This window comes from Apaloderma vittatum, unplaced genomic scaffold (genome assembly GCF_000703405.1).
Source record: "Apaloderma vittatum isolate BGI_N311 unplaced genomic scaffold, ASM70340v1 scaffold22901, whole genome shotgun sequence".
NCBI classification, from domain to species: Eukaryota; Metazoa; Chordata; class Aves; order Trogoniformes; family Trogonidae; genus Apaloderma; species Apaloderma vittatum.
This window is the reverse complement of record NW_009699937.1, coordinates 2,066-11,434: the sequence shown is the minus strand read 5'-3', so window position 1 is coordinate 11,434 and position 9,369 is coordinate 2,066. Positions and strand designations below refer to the sequence as shown.

At 43.5% G+C, this 9,369-nt stretch overlaps 1 protein-coding gene across 1 annotated transcript; it reads right to left on the bottom strand.

The window, feature by feature from the left end:
- Positions 1-2,326: 2,326 nt before the first annotated feature.
- Positions 2,327-9,042, bottom strand: ZMPSTE24 (zinc metallopeptidase STE24). The gene is made up of 5 exons (XM_009878601.1): positions 8,872-9,042; positions 6,416-6,576; positions 4,915-5,019; positions 2,859-3,002; positions 2,327-2,551 (listed from the first exon to the last, which is right to left on the bottom strand). Exons 1-5 carry the CDS (start codon positions 9,023-9,025, stop codon positions 2,327-2,329), a joined length of 789 nt encoding a protein of 262 aa, XP_009876903.1. The 5' UTR covers positions 9,026-9,042.
- Between the last annotated feature and the right edge of the window lie 327 nt (positions 9,043-9,369).

Below are 9,369 nucleotides of genomic sequence, written 5' to 3'. Positions count from 1 at the left end.
TCCCAGTTCCCTTGCCTCAAATATCTGAACATAATTAGCTAAAGGTAACGGAAAACAAAAGCCCACTCTTGCTAATTTTCTTGCCTTCTCCTCCAAACCGGCCAGGGATCAGCTGGGCCGTGCGGCTGACTGGGCGAGCCCTCGCCATCCAGCTGGTCTGTGCAAGCTGCTCCTGCGGCTGTGCCGGCCCCTCAGCAGGATTTAGACACCGGGGAAGGCAGCAACTGAACAGAAAGGTCTGGGTGTGATTTTGACCATTCTCAGGAACGCAGGAAGCAACTAGAGACTGCAGAAGTTCTGCCATGTGTAGCTGATGCCCTCCAGGTGCCTGCACAGAAGTGTGTGGATGGGCAGAAGGTCAACAGCACACGCCAGCAAACACTGAGCAGCCACTGGAGCCGACGGTGACCAACTCCAAACCTTTGTCCAGAGGAGTTGGATGAAGAAATCCAGCTGGGAGAACTGCAGAGATCAACTCCTGGCAGTGGCAGGGAAGAAAAGGAAGCAGCAGGCAATTGCTGTAACAATTCTCTCTTTGCCTACAAGCCCAAGTCTTTCGAGTGTTTCACGCTACCACAGGACCCGGCGCTACCTTCACTGTCCCACTTTTCTCTCCTTTTGCTTGTGCTTAGCCACGTTTCTGAAATAGCAACGAAATTCCTTTCTGAGCATATGTTTTACGTAATGGGTAAGTCAAAGGGTTTTGTCGGAGTATATTCAACATGTCTTCCAGAGGTTTACACCAACTGAGATCTCAAACTCAAAACCTGACACATTCATTTACTCTTCTGAATTGACAGATTCAAGTTAATCCTGTTATATTTAAGGGCCATTTATTAAATGCCGTTAATATGACAAACATAGGCTCCCCATTTTGTAGAAATGCCTCATAAGTCCACATCTATAGCTTCATACTCACTAGGGTATAAACACAATTAGAATAAGGCATACATCCAGCAACACCCTCTGTCTTGTTGCACCTGAGACATCTTCATGCCCATCATCTTGTAAGGCATTTTTCCCCATGAGTAGAAAAGCAAATTTAAGCTAACAGTGAAGTCTCTGAGAATACTCTGACATCTGAAACAGTAAAAATTTCCTTCAACAACTTCTCTCTTTGTACAGAGCTGAGTAGAACTTTTAAATTCGCCACAGATACAAAACCCGATTTTTATAGGAAGTATGTGCAATCAGTCTGGTCCGAAACATTTGTATGGCACATACAAACTTACATTTAACTTTTTTTCTTTATTTCATCAAAAGTAAATTGAATTCCACCCTTCATCAGAAAAATCTGAGCTAACCAATGCGTAAGCCATTTCCGCAATTAATTCACTTTTTCCGTCACTAACCTGTATGAACAAACTGTGTCTTGGGCTATTAATATCAGAACAAAGACCAGAAATATTTTCCACCACTGCTATTTCAGCTGGATTCATGTTCATGGAAAACCCTGCATGGAGCGGAGGACAAACTGGACACTTGCACGTACACAAAAAAATGAGGCAAGGACAACAGCAATGGAGGAACTGAGGTGTGGACCAGCTGGTCACCATTCCATTCAGAGGCAAAAGGGAGAAGAACAGAGAATCAGCAGCTTTCTCTAACATGTGGGTCCTGTTCCGATTGTCCATAACATCCTCCCACAGCCCCAGCAGCACGGTGGAGAAGAGGAGAAGCCCAGCCCCAGGATAATGCTACTAAATAGCGACTCGTGCTTGTTCTCAAGGAAGCCACAGTAAATCATCCTTCCTCCCACACTGCAGAGAAAGGAGGCTTTATTAAGTAGCATTTTCAATTATGATAGACATGAATCTGGGAGAAAGGCTTGTACTTGCATTCAGCTTTTTGAAAAACACAAAAGAGTGACCGGCGAGTACAAGCATTATTATAAAAGAAATCAAGGCAATGAAACACCCTTCATTGGGAAGAGGGTTGAGACTGGGATGGTTCACAGAACGCTGAGAACGGGAAAAGGATTAAAACCAATGTTCAAGGCATATACAAGCTGAAGAAGCAGCTGCTTTGAAGTCTATACTTCTGTTTGACTCCCTTTACAGGTCTATACTATGACATGGAGACAAAAGCCAGTGAGCATGTGGGAAAGGTCTTCATCAAGTACTTTTTTCTAGATTAAGTTCCACAGCTTTATTTTTGTCTAAAAAAGTCATTTATAATTTAATACTTGTTTCAGGAGTCTCAGATTTGTGGTGCTGATAACATTGCACTTAACTGGCATTATCCATTTTTAAAAAGAAATTAAAAAGCAGCTCTGAACTTTGCTCCTGAGATGGAAGCACTGTCTCTGAAGCGGCAAGGATTCCTGTCACTCTTGCTTTGCATCTTTCAAGGCCTGAAGTCTTTCTAAAAGGGGTGGATGGGAGTAATGCCACATTGAAAAGATCCAGTCAGAGACAGGGAATCCTAAATTATCTTTGTTTAGCTTGATCAAAGCAGAATATAGGTCTTTAGCCTTCCCAAGTTCCTTGGCGAATGCATCTGCTTGAAACTCAAATCGCCGGCTTAATACAGTCAAACAAAAAGAGAGAACCTGTAGAGAGAAATATATTAAAAATTATTGTAAAATTCAGCTGTCTGCAAGTTCCTTACAGAATCAGTAAACACTATTTTATCTGCTTTCCACATCACTAGGGATATAGAATGATCTCACTAAGGTTTATCCAGGCCACACCTGAAACTGGGAGTCGTACCCAACACGGAGCACTAACCCTACTCATCAAAATGAGACACCAGATGGAGCCCCTAGAAACTCCAAATTACCGCCCTCCCCCAATCAAAATAAAATAATTTTTTAAACAGGGTGATACTTCAGCAACTATGTCTTGAAAAGACGTTACCTCATTGTAAGGTGAAAAAATGAACTGGAAAATAATCATCAAGCCTATCAGGGTAGGCTGAGTGTCATAGAAACCAAACGCAGCAAAAAGTTCTTTCTGACCAATTAACACAGCGAACAAGAAGAAGCAGAGGAAGGAATTCATCTAAAGAAAGGAAAACAATATTTTTGATTAAGATGAGTTTCTTCTATGTCTAAAACATGACCTATTGACATTACAGATTTGCATAGAAACTCCACTGAAAAAAACTCAACAAATAGATTATTTTAGAGCTAATACACACGAGGAACATCTGGCCCTCACCTGCTTTCTGTAAACACACACTGGTTTGTGTCAGGGAGCTAAAAAGTCTAAGTAGTGAAGGAAGAAGAAGAGGCAAGAAGACAAGATAAGTGAGGAGGGAGTATGGGGCAGAATTCATCTCCCTGGAATTAAGCGTAGGTTCCAAGAAGTCTAAAACCAAACCAACCGTGTTCGCTGCACCATACTTCTATTCCTGACCCTGATCTCAGCTGTGCATCCCTGGGTACAAGCACTGGCCTTGCCTGGTTTTTCAGAGGCAAGAGGCAGAACCGTGCCTTCCCAAGTTTTCTGGAGCAGGTGATTAGTACCTTTGCACTCCATTCAAGTGGCTGTTTGGCCTTTTTAGAGTAATGTGGAAGGGGCCAGAACACCCTTTGTTATTCAAACACACAGGAGAGGAAAAAAAGAGGGAAGGCCGGGACAGCAAACAATCAGCAGAAAAAGTAGAAGACATGGCAGGAAAACTTGCAAAAATTTCTGGAAGTGAGGATAAAATTTACCTATTACAGAAAAGTAACAGTATCTAGACAGTGGGTCCAAAGACAAAAGCTGCACTGTTAGTGTGGCGAAACCATTGTAACAGTTGCTAGTCAGTAGGGATCAGCACTGGTGTCACAAGTTGGAAGGTAATTGCCCTTAAGGAGAAAGCAAGAAGGACCTCTCCCAAGTATTCAGTTGCACAGATAAGAAAAAGCTGGCTCAGAAAAGGAATGATAAGACATTGTCTTAATGTCTTGATATGTCTTAGAGCTTGCCAGCGATGTCCACAGTCTAAAAAGCTGTGGATAGCCTTGGGAAAAGAGCAGAACAGCATTGCTGGAAGGGTGCAGACATCTCAAGACATGACAGAGTTGCAGAAGGTGCATAGGAGGGCAGTTCAGGGAAAAACAAAAAATTGACTGGGAACTTAGAGAAAAGAAGGGTGAAGGATACCTGGAACAATTACATCTGCACGAAAGCATACAGCAGAACGCTGAGAGTCATCTCGTAGCAGGCAGATGCCTGTGCCTTGCAAATAGAAGAATTGGAAGCAGGAGGTTTAGGGAAGGAATTCCTTTGTACTGTGCAAAGTCCAGAGGCACAGGCACGAATGAACAGACCATGGGGCTCCTGTTCTGCAAGGACAAGGCTGGGCATCATCTAGGGACTGCTTCAATGCTCACCCTCATTTGGGCATGCACCAAGAATGGCACAATGAAGTTTTTTACCAATAATCAATGCACAAGGTACGAGAACACAAGATAAATACGAATGCTCTCCTGTGTCGGGATTTCATAATCCTCAACTGCATTCCTTCTCAGCTCTCCAAGGAACATGACTGACTGAAACTCATACACGGAGCTTTCTCAGAGGTAAGGACAATGACAAACATCTAAAAACTGTGCATCCTCTGGGAGCCAGGAAGCGATACTCTTCCTAGCACAGGCATGGAAATACACCTTCAGAGAAGGCTCTGAGATTCAGACAGACAAGGAAACGCTACAGAGTAAGAAAAACAGCTGCTGAGATGAATTAAAATGGCAGCAGACATGCCTTCTTAGATGCTTTCTTCCAACCAGAGGGAGCAAGAGGGGGACAGGAAGGCTAGTGCATGCTCACGGTAGAAAGGGCAAAGAATAAAAAACAAATCAAATTTCTCTCACAGAGCGTAAGCAGATTGCTGACTGTATGCCTACCAATCTGGAAGCAGGCATCTGGAAACAGCAATAATTACAGAATGCTCTAGGAAAACCACAAGTTTATCATAACTTACCTGGCTGATGATAATATTTTTGACAGTGTGACCTAGTTTCCAGTGACCCAATTCATGACCAAGTACAGCCAGAACTTCTTCATTTTTACATCCTTGTTTCTTATTCTGAGGGAATAACAAAGCAGAACTAATATCAGGTATGACTGAACACAACTGAGTGCATTTCTTACTTATTAGTTTGTTTTTTCCTAGGCTGTGTAAGTGTTCCTAGATCAGGTCACTCCCTTCTACCAGCAGGTACATACATCTAATTTCTTACTGAACCTTTTTCAAGAAGATACTTACAAAAGGAGACCAACTTTTAATTTCAACAAGATTTCTACCTTGAGGTGGTGTTCTCTCGTTTGCCTATGCAAAGCTGGAAGATTTGCCTCCCAAACTCTCTCCTACTGTCCCTTGATCTCATCCTGTCTCTTTACTCAAGAAAAGCCATTTCAATGGAAGCAGCCACTCGGAGCCACAAGCTTTCAATGAAGATTCGAGAGCAAAATCTTGTCCTCTCCCTCCTTATTTAACAACACTTAGTTTGTAGGCTCCTCCCAAGGCATTACCCTGCCTTTAAAAATGAATGACAAGATGCTGCCCTCTGCAGCGAAGCTACCACAGGCGTTAAGGCCAGTTACGGAGGTGGACATCTCTACCTTCAAAGGTGTGTTAGCAAGTCAGAAGCAAGCTCGTCGGCTTGCGTACTGCGAACACGGCTGAACAACCCATCGAAACGGAACAAATGATTCTCGTTGTGACTAGAGCAGGCGAGTTCAAAATCCCTTCCTCTCATCACCCACTTGTGCCGGATGCCACACCAAACGGGGATGAAGAGAATTCCAACACCAGCACGGTTACAACAAACAGACGCTAGACTGAACAACAATCTATACACTGGCCTAACCCTAGGCTGCACGAGGCAGTTCTTTCTTCTCAGAATTATTCCTTCAGGGTCTTCAGAACATATTCCATCAGTTTTAACTATCCTCACACTCCCCTGAAGCCACAAAAGCTGCTACAGCAGCTGCACATCAATGAAAAAGACACTAAGGCCATCATTCTGTTTCTGACCAGGGCAGAAGAGGATGCACATGTGGAATCCATACGTGTGTGCCTCGTGCATGTAATAAAAGGCACACAAATGACACACGGATATTCAAAAGCATTTCCTTCAAAGGGAAGCTTTGGTGTGGCACTCCCAAGAGAAGCTACATGAGCTAAAACCCTGAAAGCTTCCTTTGTCAAACAATTACAAAGGTGGCCTGTTTTCTACATGCGGAGAATCAATGTTCTGGCAAAGCCCCCATGGATTTCTGTAGCCTCTTTAGTGCTATGCGCATTCACTCAGCTCCCGAAATTCCCAGTAGCTGCTCAGGGATATTATGGTGTTGAAATCATTAGGTTTTGGGGTTTAGTATCTCACTCAGGACATTGAAAATGCATTCAGAAAACACAAGAGAATACATCACCGAGAAGTTAATGTACTTAACACAATGAAAAACAAAGAGGAACTCACTTTGGTTTTAGACTTTATCTCTTCGTTCTCACCATCCTCTCCTTCTGCTGGCTCTTTGTTCAATGCAGAGTAATCTTCCAAGAGGGTGTCAAAGAGTACTATCCGCTTATTCTTGAAGAATCCATAGAAATAAGCATTGCTGTGAGAAGACCGCTTAGAGCCTGATGGAGAAAAATCACATCAAAGACCATGATCTTAATAATTCCACGCGCTAAAGACGATGCAATATTAGAACGCACTCTTCCAAAGCAATTCTCAAACCAAACGGCAGACAAACTCAAGCAAATGAGTTTCCAAGCTGAAACATATTTTAAAATGATGTAAGTAACAACCATCTCATTTACTGACCCCGATAGAGAAACAATTTTTTCATCTGTAGCACATAACTGCTAAAAACATACGAGGAGTTGTGTGACGATCTAATATCCAGAGGCAAAGCAATTTCTGTTGCAATTTCAGGTGCAGAGCGGAGAGAGTATTCTGCACAGAACCCGTGCTGCCCTGCTGGCAAAAGACCTGGGACAAATACGTTTAGAATTCTTCCAATATGCCCGCAAAGATGATTTGAAACAGATAAGGATAAAGACATTAGAAACAGATGATGAAGTACAGATATTGGGCAGTCCCTCAAAATTATTTTTGTTTTCAACAGGCAAATTTTTATAGTTACTTTTATCTAGATCAGGTGAATTGTGGGCTATCAATATACTTGGGGCCAAGAAACATTGCTTTCCAGAGAACATGGATGGCTTCAGCTGATAAAAAAGCTGTCTAGATTAAAGCAGCTGCTAACACTTTGCCTACTTTTACCTATGGACAGGAGCTGTTGCAACATCAGGACTGAAAGAGGTCTCTAAGAGAGAGGTAGTGGATCACTCTTTTTGTAGCAAAAGGTTTTTGTAGCACTTCAGGTTGAAGGTGTTTGCCTTCATCTCTCACTATAAACATATGAGCTGCATAAACTTCTTAAAAGCACAGAGAATCTGTCGTTCCATTGCAAGCCAGCCCGTGGTGTGGTCACAGGAACCTTCAGCAACAAACCAACAGATCAGCAGAGGAAGCGGCTGGTCAGAGCATGAAGCCTCAGGATCCAGTCCCTTCTCAGGGACAGCCACAGAGCAGCAGTGTTCCCTTTAACCTCATAAATCATAAAAAAAAAATCATCTTCCACTAAGTGCTGGTAGAGAAGGGATATCTATAATCTGCCTGTTCCAAAGTGAACCCTGAAATTAAAGCACTTGGTTGCACGTGTGACTAAGAAGTCAGTTCTGGAGTGGAAAGAGCCAAGAGAGAGCTCGGAAAAACACTGGCCAAAGAGATGTTCACACACCCAGTCCCCCAGGTCAGAAGGGAATGGTGCTGGCTCAACATTCTTAAGGCTGCCAGGAAATAAAGCGGGGGTTTTGCATCCTCACCCCACTGCAAATCCCTGCCACTAAATGCCAGTGTAGCAGCACACTTACAGGAGCCAGAGTGTCAACAACCGGCTCACTGGCTGTGCACCGTGCCTAAAAGCTGAGATGCAGCCAGCAACGTATGTGGGGAAACTTACTACATGGCAAGCCTTTGCACTGATTCTCAAGCTTGAAATATTTCACTTCCCCAGGAAAGAGGGCCCTCAGTATGTCAGTTGTAGCACCGAGGCAAAGCACTGGATGGATTTTGAAAGCCACAGCTGCCAGGCTGGATAAAGCCTTCACTGCCCTCTCTAATGGCAAAATTCTACCATCCCTGTTCTTTGTGCCATCTCGTACTGTGGTCACCCGGGCAACAAAAACACCTCTCGTGCTCACAGCGGGGGGCACAAAACCAAAACAAAATTTGGGAAAGTCCCTGCAATCAAGGTCAGAAGGGAGCAAAATGAGTAAGAGTGGAAATGCTCCCATGAGCACAGCAGTGGAGAGGAAGTGACGTGGCAGCTCCTTCATGTTATGTTCCATGACGCAGGAAAAAAGGAAGAAATATTCATTACTAGAAAGTGAAAAAACACAGTCTCAAGCAGAAGGTATGAGTCCAGCCAGACAGACCATATGAAACCATCCATGTGAACTCTAAGAGGGAACAGGTGTTTTTCACTTTCATAACTTTTTCAACAGTTTCACCAAGGACTGTGAGGCAATTAATGCTAACCTGAGACTGGAAAAGATAAAAAGCCCTTTTCCCTCTGGTTTAAAGCTCTAAAATGGGAATCTTGATTGCTGCTTCTATTTCTGACTGTGCTATGCGCTTCCACTCCACAGACACGAGATTCTGCTTCCACCAAGATGCTGAGATCAAGCTGTACATTCCACTTTTTTGATGTCAAGGCAAAAAAAAAGGAAAACAGTACACACATTGTTAAGTACTACAACAGCTGAGGAATATAAGCAACTGCCCTATTGAAGCATCCACAACCAATGCTAAAAATCCACAAATTCAGAACTACTGCCTTTGTATCAAAAGAAAAATAACCTCACCTTCAACAACATACACCTTAGTCAATGGGAAGTCAATGCTCTTTGCCATTGTTTCAATTTGTTGCTTGAGCTCTCCCTCGGGAAGTGGGATGAATTTATCAAACAAAGGTGCAATATAGTCTGCATAGATGGTAACGAGCACCTGCAAACACATACAGGCATTAAAAACAAGGCATACAAATGTGTGGTTAGTACGGCAAGTACAAAAAGAGGGCACGATTGGAGAAAAGAACACCTGATAAAGCAGAGACCTGAACAAAGTGCGACCTATGGCAAGCTCTAGGGCTCACCCACTCTGTGAACACAACTGTCCAGCCTTTTACAAGAAAGATCCGGACGTGCTGGAGCGTGTCCAGAGAAGGGCCACGAGGATGCTCAGAGGCTGGAGCAGCTCTCCTGTGCAGACAGACTGAGAGAGCTGGGGCTGTTCACTCTGCAGAAGAGAAGGCTCTGAGGAGACCTTCTGGTGGCTGCCAGGATCTCCAGGGGGCTACAAGA

Excerpts from the sequence above, each read along its gene's own strand:
- ZMPSTE24 (XM_009878601.1), bottom strand. The coding sequence starts at position 9,025 with ATGTGTTTGCAGGTGCTCGTTACCATCTATGCAGACTATATTGCACCT. Across the intron at positions 3,003-4,914 it reads AAAATATTATCATCAGCCAG|ATGAATTCCTTCCTCTGCTT; the intron begins GTAAGTTATGAT and ends TCCTTTCTTTAG. Across the intron at positions 2,552-2,858 it reads TTTTTTCACCTTACAATGAG|GTTCTCTCTTTTTGTTTGAC; the intron begins GTAACGTCTTTT and ends TTCTCTCTACAG.